Source organism: Rousettus aegyptiacus, unplaced genomic scaffold (genome assembly GCF_014176215.1).
Source record: "Rousettus aegyptiacus isolate mRouAeg1 unplaced genomic scaffold, mRouAeg1.p scaffold_m13_p_6, whole genome shotgun sequence".
NCBI classification, from domain to species: Eukaryota; Metazoa; Chordata; class Mammalia; order Chiroptera; family Pteropodidae; genus Rousettus; species Rousettus aegyptiacus.
The window spans coordinates 75830954-75845542 of NW_023416309.1; the positions used below are offsets into that span (position 1 = coordinate 75830954).

The 14589-nt window shown below is 54.4% G+C and overlaps 1 protein-coding gene across 2 annotated transcripts; it reads left to right on the forward strand.

Moving 5' to 3' along the window:
• The first annotated feature begins 147 nt into the window (after positions 1-147).
• Positions 148-14351, forward strand: MYBBP1A (MYB binding protein 1a). 2 transcript variants are annotated; one of them, XM_016138796.2, is made up of 26 exons: positions 148-354; positions 549-644; positions 1388-1471; positions 1574-1648; positions 1750-1857; positions 2677-2852; positions 3014-3181; positions 3306-3423; positions 4738-5033; positions 5313-5423; positions 5970-6095; positions 6293-6460; positions 6550-6649; positions 7738-7834; positions 7957-8108; positions 8453-8536; positions 8631-8780; positions 8873-9046; positions 9137-9294; positions 10490-10742; positions 10961-11095; positions 11176-11244; positions 11956-12069; positions 12259-12360; positions 13335-13483; positions 13664-14351. In XM_016138796.2, exons 1-26 carry the CDS (start codon positions 148-150, stop codon positions 14244-14246), a joined length of 4053 nt encoding a protein of 1350 aa, XP_015994282.2. In that variant the 3' UTR covers positions 14247-14351. The 2 variants fall into 2 exon arrangements, with proteins under 2 accessions (XP_015994282.2, XP_036078259.1); XM_036222366.1 differs by lacking the exons at positions 148-354; positions 549-644 and having other exon boundaries at positions 1414-1471; positions 1554-1648.
• Positions 14352-14589: the final 238 nt, after the last annotated feature.

Consider the following 14589-nt stretch of genomic DNA (forward strand, 5'->3'; position numbering starts at 1 on the left):
GCAGAGGAGCCAGGCCGCCCCGCCCCTTGCGGCCTCTCCCGGCTCCGGCCCTCTCAGGCTCCGCCCCGCAGCTGACCCAATCCAGCGCGCTTGCGCTGCGCCCTGACCCGGAAGCGGCCGTCTTCAGAGCCCACGTGTTCCAAGAGCATGGCGGAGATGGACGGCCAGGACGTCAGTGAGCCCATGTCTCTGGGAGAGGGAACGAAAAGCAGCGTTCGGCCTGCTGACCGTCATGGCCTGCTGAAGCACAGTCGCGAGTTCTTGGACTTCTTCTGGGACATTGCGAAGCCGCAACAGGAGACACGTCTTGAGGCCACGGAGAAGCTGCTGGAATATCTGCGCACGAGACCAAAGGTAGGGGTGGCGATGCCGGGGGTAGGGTCTGTATATGTCTCAGCAAAGATGTGGCGGCGGGCACCAGGAATTGGGACTGGGGACACGTGGTCGCGAACCTGGATGCCCAGGTGAGCGCGGTCCTAGGGACGGGAGTGGGCGGGTGCGGTGCGATTCTTGACACTGTCGTCCCGGAAATGTGCTTGGTTCCACAGGGTTCCGAAATGAAGTACGCCCTGAAGCGCCTAATCACTGGGCTCGGGGTAGGGCGAGAAACCGCTCGGCCCTGCTACAGTCTGGCCCTGGCCCAGGTGAGATGGTGACTCCTGGAACGAGCCTAGCCACGCTCAAAACGGTGGAGAATGAGAAGGGCAAATGTCTCAGCTGCAGAAAGGGGAGTCAGTGGTCTGAGAGAGAAGTTGGGACTGGGAGGGTGGTATCTGAGCTGACTGGAGGTGTCCCTGGTGGAAGTGGAGAAAGTGAGCAAGGCCTGTCCACAGAGAAACTCCAGCAGGTGGAATGGGAAGTTCAGCAGTTTTCTTTTAGATGCATGGGTCGATTGGCTTCTGAGGTACATTTACTAAGGGTAGTAAGCTTTGGAGTGGATCTCCTTTTCTCTGCAAGGTTCAGGACCCTCTATCTTTAAGGGGCACTCAGCCAATTATCAGACACCTCTGAGGAACTTAGACAACTGGAAGGGCAATGAAGATCAGTCCTTTAAGATCAGCCTAGGGGGCGCTCAGAGCAGGCTGTGGGGGTAGAGTGTCCAGGAATCTAAGTCGAGCAATCTAGGGGCCAAAGGAGGTACTTGTTGCAGTCCAGGTAGGCAGCCGGCAGAGAGACAAGATTCAGCTCCACCTGAGCAGCATGTTCCATCATTAGCACTTCTCAGAAGGCAGTGAGCAGCTTCAAAGGCATCCTTGGGGTAGGAGCAGGGGCCCAAGGCTTCTGGGCAGAAGCCGAAGGGAGACATTGGAGGAGGTTGAGGTCTTTTGGGATGTGGCTGGGCCACTTGCCTGAGCCCCTCTCTCCCTCCTGTCATGACTCCTGGCAGTTGTTACAGTCTTTCGAAGACATCCCCTTGTGCAGCATCCTGCAGCAGATACAGGAGAAACATGATCTGCAGAAAGTTAAAAAGGTGAGAGTTAGTGGCCCCAGGGAGGTCAGCAGCCCTAGGGTGGGGAATTCTCGGGCCCTTGGGGAATTCACTGGTTCACCAGTTCCTGGAATCCTTTTCCAGGCAATGATGAGACCTGCTCTCTTTGCAAACCTGTTTGGGGTGCTAGCCCTCTTTCAATCAGGCAGGCTGGTGAAGGTAAGAGCTTTGGGGGCACAGGAGGTATGTGGACTGGCTTGGGAGTGGTGGGGGACAGTGGCATGTCCTGCTCATACCCTCTCCCCCTTTGTGGGTACCAGGACTCAGAAGCACTGATGAAGTCAGTGAAGCTGCTGCAAGCCCTCGCCCAGCACTACAACCACTTGCAGGAGCAGCCCCAGAAGGCCCTGGTGGATATCCTCTCTGAGGTACAGGCTTACTGGCTGTGGGCCCTAGGGTAGTGCTGCTCATTACAGATGTGGAAAAGACACAAGTTAACACATGGAAAATCGTTTAGTAACATTTAACTTAACCAATATATCAGGTCAAAATAATGATTCGAAGTATTATTTCAACATGTAGTTGGTATAAAAAGCTGTAGAAATAGTTTATGTTCTTCTTGTCATATTAAGTCTCCAAAAGCCAGTATGTATGTATTTTACACTTATGGCAAATCTTCATTCAGATTAGCACATTTCAAGTGCTCAGTAGCTACATGGGGCCAGTGGCTGCCATATTGGACAGTGCAGTTCTAGAACAGCCCCTGGCATGTGGCAAGTATATTAACATGTTTGCTATTGTTTTGGGCAGAGTTGGCCCCTTAGGGGCCCCCACTGCCCTACTTGGGAATGGAAGTAGGCTAGTACCTGGAACCCTTTGCTGCTGAGGAAAAGGCAGGGACAGCTTTCTGCATAGCCCTGGCCACAGAGCCAGAAGGACCTGAATTTGAACCTTAGTGCTCCACTTGGTGCTTCTTGTATAAGAAACGGGCTAGTCCTGAAAAACCCAAAAGAAAAATAATTAAAACAGTGGCACTTGGTCAATTAGCATCAGTGGGGTGCTTGTTTAAAAACCCAACTTCCTGAAACTTGGGAATTTAAGTTTTTTAACAAATGCCTTAGCAAAGTGGATTGTGGCTGTCCCACCTCAGACTGGCACTGTGCCAGAGGCCTCTTGGGAGCCCATAGGGCTCACTTCAAAGGATGCTGTGGGGGAGCCACCCTCCCTCAACCTGTCTCCACACCCAGGTCCCGGAGGCCACATTGCAGGAGGTCCTGCCAAAGGTCCTCAAGGCTGACTTGAATTCAGTACTTGGCTCACCTGAGCACCTGGAGCTCTTCCTCTTGGCCCAGCAGAAGGTGCCCGCGAAGCTCGAGAAGCTGATGGGATCAGTCAACCTATTCTCCGATGAGAATATCCCCAGGTGTGAGGGAGGTGGGTGGGTGGACTCCCTGGGGCCAAGGGGCTGCATCTGGCTGTCTATAGGTACGTGGTATGGCCCGGGGATGTCCCTACTGCTCTTGGAACACTGGTCCTTATCTGTTCAGTGTGTGGCCCCTTAGTCATCCCTTCTGCTCTTCACAGATTGGTGACTGTGCTAAAGATGGCTGCCACCTCCGTGAAGAAGGAACGCAAGCTGCCTGCTGTGGCACTGGACCTGCTCCGCCTGGCACTTCAGGAGGACAAGTTCCCACGGTTCTGGAAGGAAGTCGTGGAACAAGGGCTACTGAAGAAGCAGTTCTGGCCAGCCAGGTATGTGATGTACTTGTCCGCTCTCCACCTCTCCTCCTCTGTTAAGCAGTGATGGACCAGTGGTCTCGAGATCCACCCAGGGGAACTGAAGGCTCTGACCAGGATTTATCATGTACCCACTTAGCTACCTGTGTTTCCGCCTGCTGGGTGCGGCCCTGCCCCTGCTATCCAAGGAGCAACTGCAGCTGGTGATGCGGGGAGACGTCATCAGACATTACGGGGAGCACATGGTTACTGCTAAGGTGGGTGCCACCCACGCAGCCCAGCACTGCCAGAAAAGGCCAGGCAATGGGACTGCTTCCTGCCAAGGGGTATGAGCTACCTTAGGAATCAACCAACTTCTTGAAAAGAAGGCTACTCTTTGTTCCAGTATTGAGTCATCCTGTCTCTGGTCCTACCTGGGATGAGCAAGCACAGCTGTTGTTATGAGGGGCCTGGGATCTGGGTGTCCCTTGTCTTAGGGTAAAGCGAGCTATCTGAGCCCCCTGCCCCTTTTCTCCATCTGAATGGAGTTTTGACAAGGTCAGCCCGTCTGCCCTCAGGCCCCTCACCAGAGACATGAACAGCCAGCAGTCTATCCAGACTTCCATTCACTCTTGTGTTACAATAAGGAGAGTAGTCCTCATCATCGATGTTCTGAGCACTCCGTGCATCCTACACTAAGCTAAGCACTCGACAAGAGTGTCTGTCAAGTGGTGATAAGAGCATGGACCAGACTACCAGGTCCCAGTCCTGGCTCCACTGCTCATCAGCTTTGTGACCTTGTGTAGTTTGCTTCCCTTCCTTGTGAGACCAGAGGAGTAGTGCTTCCTCAGAGTTGTGAAGATATCCAGTTAATACCCACCAGGCACCTAAAGCAGTGCCCACTGCACAGGACATGCTTCTGAGCTTGTTCTTCTCACCAGCTTTTTTGCCCTTTACAAGCAGCTTTGGAGAGCCACGTTCCTATTAGAGTTCTGGGTGAGGGACAAGTCACAAAGTAAAGAGCAGTGGTGAAGAGCATGGCTGTGAGGCCAGGCTGACTGGGTCCGCATCCCAGATGTACCATTTGGAGCCCCGTGACTCTCAGAAATGACTTCTAAGATTCTTTGTGCCTCATTTCATCTATAAAATGATAAAAGGAGGCCTACTGCAAAGGGTCATTATAAAGGTGAAACAAACTGCCACACAAGGACATGTTGCATAGTGCCCAGCACACAAAAAGTATGCAAGAGGGATTAGGTTTTAAGTCCCACCAACACAGCTAGGAGTTTATAAAAGTAGGATTTGAACCCAGGTCAGTTTGATGGCCTAGTCTGGACTCTGAACCACTGTTCCGCCCTATCTTAAGCCCAGAAAACAGCCTGCCCTGATCTAGTGAGAGGTGGGAAGGAGGGGCCTTCTGGGGTCAGAGGTGAGGTCAGAGCAGCCTTTATGCCAGGCAGAAAGAAGCACTAAGGAGATAGGGCAACTCAGCCTGGCTATTAAAAGGGAAGGAGGCTTCCTGGGCTTTGGTTTACCCTGATGGGTAATAGGCTGGCAGGAATGTTAGACAATGCTGTGTCTGACTCTTGCAGTTCCCAAACCAGTTCAAGTTTGCTCCAGAGATGAATGAGTACGTGGGAACCTTCCTGGAAGGCTGCCGGGATGACCCTGAGCGGCAGTTGGCTGTGGTGGTGGCCTTCACATCCGTCACCAACCAGGGCCTCCCAGTCGTGCCTACTTTCTGGCGAGTCGTGCGGTTCCTAAGTGCCCCTGCCCTCAGGGGCTACGTGGCCTGGCTGCGGGACATGTTTCTCCAGCCTGACCTGGACTCCTTGGTGGACTTCAGCACCAGCAACCAGAAGAAAGCCCAGGATGCTTCACTCCATGGGTGAGTGGGCCCAGAGATTGGGGGTGGGGAGGGGCCTAGGGCTCAGGAGTTGGCTTCCTGGGCCTGCTGAGCCCAAAGACCAGTGTCATGGTTCCATGGAAGGGCAGAAGAGGGGAGGAGGTGAGCCTTAGCTCTCAAAGAAGGCTATTTTCTCCCATGTGTTCACATGCTAATGTTCAGGGGGTAGAGATCTCGGTATTCCAGTCTCCAGAGTGAGTTAAAGGAGTACCATTTTTGCCATCTCTAAATGGCCCTCATAACCTGGCTTTTGCTTTCCAGGCCTGAACGTGCTGTGTACCGGCTGCGGAAGTGGATCATTCTCCGCCTGGTCAGCATCGTAGACAGCTTGCACTTGGAAAAGGAGGAGGCCTTGATTGAGGAAGTGGCCAGGTGTGAGACACGCTCAAACTTCAACTCCCTATGGGTGGGGCTGCCAAAGAGTCATAGTTTGGGAGCCCAAAACCTTGGGAACAAGTTGTCTATGGGAAGCAGGCAAGCCATTCCCACCCCTTAAGCAGAAGAGGATCTAGGAGAAATTTCTTGGAAGCCCGTGAAAGGAACAAACCCAGAAAATGTGGGGCTGAAGAGGCCTCAAAGGCTCAGGCTGTCTCCACAAGCAGCCTCAGTACATCCTCCGACAGTGTCAGGGAAGTCTCAACACCAGCTTCGTCTGTGCCAGGCGCTCATTCAGCCCTCAGTACAGTCCCAAGAAGGAGCTACCTGTGTTAGCAGAAGTGATGGTGTGACTTGGTTGAGGCCACACAGCCTTGTGTCTGTTTCCAAGAGAAATGCTGGATCCAGATCTGAGAAATGTCCATTTCTCATCAGGAAGTGTGGCTACTTTCTCCTCTTCTGTCCTTCAGTGCCATCTGAGGAGAGTCTGGTAAAAACAGGTGGCACTAACCTAGGCAACATGGGTTGCTCTACTCTCCCCAGGTTTTGTTTCTTCCACTCATTCTTTGAAAAAAAGAAGCCCACATCCAAGATCCCAGAAACAGAGCAGCAGTTCTCCTTTCCTATGGAGGGCCGGGCCCGAGAGGTGGTCAGCAGTGCTTTCTTCAGGTGGGCCGTGGGCAGCGTGGGAGAGGTCTGAGGGTGGGCGAGCAGGGTGGGAAGGTGGCCTTGAGGATGCTTGCTTTCTCCACTTCTAAGCTGGAAGAAACTTAAAAGGCCCAGGGAGTTCTAGTGGGTCAGGGTGTGGGGCTGGAGGAAGATGACCATGTTCACTGACCCAGCCCATGACCCTGACCCCAACCCAGCCTGCTGCAGACCCTTAGTACACAGTTTAGGCAGGCACCGGAGCAGACCCAGGACAGGCAGCCCTGGACCTACCGCCTGGTACAGTTCGCAGACATGTTGTTGAACCACAGCCGCAACGTGGCCCTCCTGGCACCCTTCACTACGCAGCAGCACCAAGCCTGGGACCGGTGAGGGTCAGGACTTCCAGGGAGTGGGTGGGGCACTCTGGGGTCTGACACTGACAGCAGTGGCCTGAGAGCGTACCCATCTTGCCCAGGATGCTGCAGACTCTGAAGGAACTAGAGGCTCGCTCCTCAGAGGCCAAGGCCGCTGCTTTCCAGCACCTGCTACTCTTGGTGGGCATCCACCTCTTCAAGGTACAGCCATCCAGAAGGGAAGGAGTTAGAAATCTGGAGTCTGGGGCACAACAGATTTCCTCTTGAGAGGCTTGAGGGCTTTGCCAGGAAAGGCTCAGGGAAGTTGAACTTGGCAGGTATCCTAGGCCAGCTGGTCCTGGATGGAGCTTAGTGCCCGCAACTCTTGACCTTCATGATTTCTTCCTGACTACATCCTCATTTCTCCAGAGGTTTTTCTCTCACATCATATGAGGCTCTTACAAGGCTACTTTGGGTCTTAAGTAATCTGAGAAGATACTGCTCTCTTCTGGCCTCTTGATTGTGGATCTTGTTCCAGGCCCCAGGCACTCTAGGCCTAGCCCATGAATGAGTTGTGTGGGTAACGGTTAGCCATGGCGCCCCTTCTCTTTGGCATTATGCTTTGGGGCTCTGGTGATTGGGGACATGTTTTGAGCCTGTCCCGGATCCTGGGATATCTGAGCTTGACTTGGACCAAGGATGTGTCAAACTATTGAATAAAATGTGCCCAGCCACAGCCAGGAAGCTGGAGACAGAGATGGCCAGGGTTCTGGGCTATTATTCTGGCTTTTATTCTATCATTCCAGCTCAAACATTGAAGCCCCTTTCCACATTAAGAGGGAAAAGTCTGCCTTTTTAGTACCAAAATCACAGAGACTTTTCAGAGCCTCCCCTTCATCCCCCAAGGGTGGTCGAGGAGGGCGGGTAGCAGGAGTCTGGGCATATACCCAGCAAGAAGTGTTAAATCAGTTTAAATTAGTTAAATTAGTGGTTTTCGAGTTATTTGTAATAGTGTTGAGCCAGGTGTGGAAGGAAAAATCTAAAATTTCAAATTTTGAGGCCAGGGCCTGCTGTCTTATGACCCTGACATGAAGTTGGGCTCCATGTTCCCTGAGGGCTCTCAGACCCAGTGACTGCATGTTAGGTGTCAGGTCATCACCTGGTCCTAGCTGAGGTCCTCTATTCTGAATGGCGTGGGTGACTGGCCAAGGCAGGTTCTGATGCCAGCCGCTCCCACTTGGCTAACCCTTCCTTTAGCTCAAGGAAGGCTAGAAATGGGGCCCGGCTCCTGACTTCTGTCCTACCCATAGTCTCCCACAGAGAGCTGCGACCTCTTAGGTGACATCCAGACCTGCATCAAGAAGGGCCTGGGGGAGAAGACGCGCCGCACCCGCTCCAAGGCCACCAGTAAGTAGGTCATTGTGAGTGGGAAGGCAGAGAGGAGGGAGAAGAGTGTGACCTGGGCACAGTAGGGACCTAGAGTGGGGCAGCTGTGCCCTGCCTAGACTCAGTCCTCTCCCCACTTGCAGACCCCCAGGAGCCTCCATGGGTGGAGGTGCTGGTAGAGATCCTCCTGGCCCTCCTAGCCCAGCCTAGCAACCTGATTCGCCAGGTGGCTCGGAGCGTGTTTAGCCACATCTGTTCCCACCTGACTCCACGTGCCCTGCAGCTAATCCTGGATGTAAGTTGGGACCTTTGGGGAAATGGCTCCCGGGATGTAGCTATCCCAAGTACCAGACTTCACCAGCACCGTTGTATCAGCTCATTGTCCTTGCTGTAATCTGCAGAGCGGGGCGGTGGCCTCACTCAAACTGCTGCTGTACAAGCCTGTTCAGGGTGTGCTGAGTGTTCATCATGTCTGTCAAGGAGGTGCTGGCCCTGGGCATTGGAAGATGTGCTCCTTCCTCCTGGGCTCCATTTTTCTCTCTTGACCAAGACTGGAAGGGGCGTGTTCAGGGAAGGCAGTCAAGAGGGCCCAGTGGTCTGAGAACGGTAAAGGGTCAGCTATCTGGGAATACCCGGCAGGTGCTAAACCCAGAGCAGAGCCAGGATGAGGATGACAATGTGGTGGTCATGGACGATTCTGAGAAGCAGCTAGAGGATGAAGAGGTACTTGCCATTGAGGGGCAGGGCAGGGTGGGCAGACAGACACATGGTGGGCAATGGGGAGATGCAACTCACTGGCACCCATGGCCACCCACAGGACAAGACCTCGGAAAGTGAGGATAACAAAAACTCTGAGAGCGAGGAGGAAAGCAATGAGGAGGAGAGTGACGAGGAAGATCGGGATGGGGATGTGGACCCAGGCTTCCGGGAGCAGCTGATGGCAGTGCTACAGGCAGGGAAGGCGCTGGTGAGCAGAAGCTGGGGAGGGGCTCCTGTCCCTGTCTGTGCCTTCTTGTGCCTGCAGGAGACCAGGCGGCTTACGGCGCATCTGTTTCTTAGGGTGGAGTGGACAGTGAGGACGATGAGGAAGAGCTGGGGGATGAGGCCATGATGGCTCTGGACCAGAACCTTGCCAGTCTATTTGCTGAGCAGAAGCTGCGCATTCAGGCCCGGAGGGACGAGAAGAACAAGATACAGAAGGAGAAGGCACTCCGGCGGGACTTTCAGATCAGGGTGAGCCTGTGAACCGGACTATCACCCTGCCTCTCCCCTTCCTCTGCATGTAGTCCCACTCCTGTCTGAGACTACCCATCCTGGTCACAGGTCCTGGACCTGATTGAGGTGCTGGTGACCAAGCAGCCCGAGAACCCCCTGGTCCTGGAGCTGCTTGATCCGCTGCTGAACATCATCCGGCGCAGCATGCGCACCAGCAGCACCAAGCAGGAACAGGACCTCCTGCACAAGACAGCCCGCATTTTCACGTAAGTGCAAGCAGGGGGCAGCCAACATGTCCCCAAACCAGAGGTCAGAGGAGTGCCAGGTCTTTGGGGTTTCCTAAGTAGGAAAGGTAGGAGCCAAATTTCTAGAGTTGGCCCACTTGGCTCTCAAGGATCACTGCTCTGTCCTGAGATCATGTGTCACTTACTAATATACACAACCCTTAATTCATCTATCTGTTCTCTGACACTTAGCAAGCACCAGCTTTCCACCAGACCCACCATCCTCAGGGGCCCCCAGTCTCATTTCTGCCCTCGGGGTCACTGCTTTTGGGAAACCAGACTGGACTTTTGGCAGTGACATCCTGGGGCTGTGGTGGGGGTTGAATAGGAGACAGTGGGAGCACAAAGTGGTGGAGGCACTAAATAAGTCTCAGGGTGCCAGAGAAGGCCTCCTGTAAAGATGTCAGCAGTGCTGGGAGCTGTAGAGTTCATTGGGCCCAGAGGCCACAGGCAGGGCAGAAAGGGTTCAGAAGGAAGCTGGTCGGATGCAGCTGGAACGTAAGAGGCCTCAGAGCATGACCAGGGGCTGGTTTGCCTTTGAGGAAATGGACAGCAGCATGGGCTGCACTAGAGTAGGGAGCCCCGCAAGAGGGGCGAGGTAGGTGGCAGATACAGACCTGCCTTCTGAAATGCAGAGATGCTGGGGGAATTGAAGGCCTAGGGACTTGAGAGGAGTGCACAGCATGGAGAGGTTATGGAGAGTGTAACAGACAGTGCACCCCCAACACTTCTCCCTTGTGAGCTCTAGGCCACACTTTCTCAGCTAGTTCTCCCCACCACCTGCTTGGGCGATGTTGGGCTTGTTCAGTGTCCTGCCTTTCATCCCTACTCTGTTCCCAGCCTTGCGGGGCCACACAGGGTTCTGAGCACACAGATCCTGGTCTTGCTTTGCAAAGGGTTTAAAAGCCACTGTCCTACAAGAGACAGATGTAGACAGGAGATGTGGACCATGGTGCAGCCTCAGTTTAGGGAGCCAGTTTCCCCTCTGGCTTGTCCTCAGCAAATCTGCAGGTAGCCTTGGGCCTCCCTCTGTGTCCATAGATCCCTTTTCTTCTCTAGTTGTATGCTTCCCTATGAAATGGAACTCAGGACCCCTATTCTTGGGTTTGGTTGTGCTCGGCAGGGAACAAGGGTAGAAAAAACATTGTAACCCGTTCTGCCCTTTACTGCCCCACAGACATCACCTGTGCCGCTCCCGGCATTACTGTCATGATGTGGGCAACTGCGTGGAGACTCTGTACACGCAGGTAGAACGTCTGGTGCAGCAGGCTAGTCACCAGGCCGATTCCTCTATCTCCCTCTACTACTTCAACGCCTCTCTCTACCTGCTGCGGGTCTTGAAGGGCAACACTGCTGACAGGTCCATCTGCAAGACCCAGAAGAAGGAGAAAGCAGGCACTGATTCCAGCACTAAGCCTAAAGGCCCCAAGGTGAGCAGGCCCTGGCCCAGGAGGGCTTGGCCTAGAAAGTCCACTGCCAATAGATAGGAGCAAGTGCCAGCAGCAGGCCGGGACCATCGCCCATTTCACAGATGGGGAGTTGAGGCAATGACTTCCAAGAACCCAGCTTTCAGCCTTCTGAAGGCAGCCAGGCTCTGTTCCCATACCAGGGACCCCTTCTTTCTGGCATCACACCAGCTCTCTCTCAGGTGGCCCAGGCTACCAGCTGCTTGGATTTAAGCCTCGTGACCCCAGTCTACTCATCAGCACTGAGCTCCTTCCTGACCAAGCGCAATAGCCCACTCACCATTCCCATGTTCCTCAGCCTCTTCTCCCGGCATCCGGTGAGTGTAGGGGCTGGCTCACCCCTCGGAGCCCCTGCTCAGCCTCGTCCCCCATCTCAACCCTGTCATTCCCTCCCTAGGTGCTCTGTAAGAGCCTGCTCCCCATTGTGGTTCAGCATGTGACAGGCCAAGCACGGCCCCGCCATCAGGTAAGGGCTTTCCCAAATCCCAGCCCAGGGCCTGTCTGAGTTACTCACCTGACTCGTTTTTGGATGGGTATTTGTTAGGGCCAGGAGTGCTGCCCTGGTGAGGGTGAGGGTGGGACAGGAGGGCCCAGCCAGGCTCAGCCCAGCCCCTCTGACCTGGTCAGCCTGTCCCCTACTGTATAGTTACGGGAATAGGGGCAGCTTTGCTCCTGCTGCTGCTACTTCCCATGTGGCCTGAGCTCTCCGACTCTTTAGCACTCACACTCTGACCTGCACAGAGGAAGCCCCTGTCTGCTCAGGGTCTGGGCTGATGGGTAGGCCCCAGGGTGGGTCGGGGGAGTAGCTAAGGGCAGGATAAGGGGCCTGGGAAGACTGGAGGAAGACAATACTGAGAAGTAAGAGTCAGATACTGTCTCAATCTAGATTGCCACCTCTGTCCATTTAGGAGCCCTTGTTTTCCCTTCAGGCCTTCGTTTCCCCCAACTACCTGAGAAGGTGGGACAGGAGTAGATGATTACTAAGCTCAGAACTTTTGTGGTAACAACCCAGGCAGGTTGGACCCAGAGCAGCAAACATACTCTCACACACAGCCTAGAGTTGCCGTGGCCTTAGTAGATGCCCACCAGGCTCCAAGAGCCCTTGGGGGCCCCTATGGTTTCTTAAACCTTGGCCAAACACAGCGAGGCTTCTGGTGACCACATTTCCCCACCTTAGGCCCAGGCCTGCCTGCTGCTGCAGAAGACTCTGCCCATTCGGGAGCTGAGACTATGCTTTGAGGACCCTGAGTGGGAGCAGCTGGTTGGCCAGATCCTGGCAAAGGTCACTGAGGTAAGAGCCACGGAACTCCCGCTAATACCATCAGGAGCCAAGGAGCAAGGATTACTGGGACCCTAAAGCTGGGGGTGGGTTTGGGGTTGCCCAAGCAAGCATTTCTTCCCTCAGGGCTGTGGGTTCTGGTATGGGAAATGGCTTCAGGCAGCTCTTCAGAGTGGCTCATCCTGGCTACCTTCTCCCTAGAACCTGCGGGCGCTAGGTGAGGCGCAGACCAAGTCAGAGCACCTGAAGGAGCGGTCTTCTTTGGAGCTGCTCAACGCTCTTTTCCGGATTATCAATCATGAGGTGAGCCTTGGGCTCAGGGAGATCACTAGGTAGACCAAGGGACCAGTCTCAGCAAAGGCACAGGGCAGCCAGTGAGTCATGAGGAAGGTTCTGAATGCCAGGGGAGGAAAATGGACAGTTTTTATTTGGGTGGTTAGAGAGCCATGGACATAGGCGATTGACTTGGGAAGGGAGAGTGCCGCACCTATGTCCACACTGTTGTACCCCAGTAAGAAAGCTGAGAAAGGGCTGGGAGGCTGAGGACCATGGGAGGCAGTGAAGAAGATTCCTGATTGGCAATGATTAGGAGGGAGCCAGGTTTTGAGGCCTGCAGAGAAGGAGCAGGGAGCCATCAGAATTAGAGCCAGAAGGTAGCTGTGGATGAGTGTCCAGTTCCCTCCATCTGGCCCAGAGAGAAAGGTTTCAGAGTCCTTAGCATAGACACTGGTCAAAACCTATGTGCAGGGCAAGCTTTCTGAGAAGTACTAAAGGGAGGAGACAGGGCCTTTGCCAGGGCCTTGCAGAACAGTGGGCAGAACGGAGAAGCAATGCTTGGAGTGGTAGTAAAAGACCAGGAGAGAGGAGTGTTCTGGAATCCAGTGGGTTTCAAAAATAATCCATTCAGTATGTGGCAGGGAAGGTGAGATAGGAAGAAAGGTTCTGGCCACCCGAGGTCATTGCATGGTGTTCTCAAAAGTGGGCGGGCCAGAGCTGCCAAGGCAAGGACTGAGTGGGTGGTGAGGAATCAGCTGGGGCCTTCTGACTCTGGGAAGAGGGAACAAACATGGCACCTGGGGTTCTTTTTTCCATTCCCAAGGTAAGAGGAACTGATTTACAGGCAGAAGCAGTAGCCAAGGGTCGTCAGAAGAGGAGACGTGGGGTCCCTGGAGAGGCAGCAATAACTGAGCTAGGGTGGGAGGACTGGGGACCAAGGGCTAGGAAAAGGCCCTGCTTCCCATCTCCACTGTAGCCACAGCTTTCCCACTCCTCTGCAGAAGCTGACCGTGGACCTAACCTGTATCCAGAGTGTGCTGCAGAGCCAGCAGCCAAACCTGCAGCAGAGGGTGCAGCAAGGAGAGCACTCAACCGGGTCTAGCCGCCTCTATGACCTCTACTGGCAGGCCATGAAGATCCTCGGAGTCCAGTAGGTTCAGGAAGAGGACCCACAACTTGGGGGGCACTGGAGAGATCCTCACACTGCCCACATTCTGATGTGCATGCCCCACATCACAGGAGCTTTGGGCAGTTTGGGTTACGTGGGACCAGAGTGTAGGTCACTCGTGCTCTTGCTGGTCACTGCCTTACTTTGCTCACTTTCTCCCAGGCGTCCCAAGTCAGAGAAGAAGGATGCCAAGGAAGTCCCCAGTGCCACGCAGAACCCCATTAGCATGAAGCGAAAGAAAAAGGGATTCTTGCCAGAGACCAAGAAGCGCAAGAAACGCAAGTCTGAGGGCACCACACAAGAGGAGAATGCCAAGCCTACATCCATCAGTGGAGACCAGCCCCCCAGCACCGGCAAGAAGAAGAGGAAAAGGATGAAGGCTAAGGTCGCAGCCCAGGGCCAGGTCAATGGGACTCCTGCTGCCAAGAGTCTTGCCATCAAGAGTCCAGCCCTAAAGCCCCCTGCCGCAAACCCCAGCAGCACCCCTGCCGAGACCCCAAAGCCACAGAAGAAAAATCGGAAGCTGTCCCAGGTGAATGGAGCCACCCTTGTGTCCACCACAGAGCCTGCTGGCGAAAAGCAGCATCAGAAGGAGCTGCCCAAAAAGGGGGTCTCAGGCAAGTCGCCACACTTGGCACTGCCACAGAAAAAGGCAAGATTGTCTTTGGCCAGCAAGAGCCCAAGCCTCCTCCAGACTGGGGCCAAGAAAAAGAAAGCACAGATCAGGAAAGAGAAAAAGTCCTGAGTGCAGGCCCTGCTCTTTAGCCCCTCCCTATCAGCCTGAGAGACTCCTGTTTTTTAACCATGATTTTAATAAACAAGCCACTGTGTGAGGTACTACCTTCTGGCACCAGGGATGGAGAGGGTTTGCTGTCAGCCTGCCGGGAGGTATTGCTGCAGTAAACACAACCTGAGTCCTTTTCCACATAGTCCCAGGGTGGGTGCAGAGACCTTGGCCCTGGGCTGGGCCCTGCCTCTGCTCTCTGGCTGACTGTTTCTCAGCTCAGAACACAACTTGAGCCATATAGGGCTGAGACCTTAGCCCCCAGCGATGTGGGCCAGGTCCAGGGCTCTGGTGATGAGGCGGA

Coding starts and splice junctions, on each gene's coding strand:
- MYBBP1A (XM_016138796.2), top strand. CDS start 148: ATGGCGGAGATGGACGGCCAGGACGTCAGTGAGCCCATGTCTCTGGGA. Junction 11,096..11,175: donor GCCTCTTCTCCCGGCATCCG/GTGAGTGTAGGG, acceptor TTCCCTCCCTAG/GTGCTCTGTAAGAGCCTGCT. Junction 12,070..12,258: donor TCCTGGCAAAGGTCACTGAG/GTAAGAGCCACG, acceptor CCTTCTCCCTAG/AACCTGCGGGCGCTAGGTGA.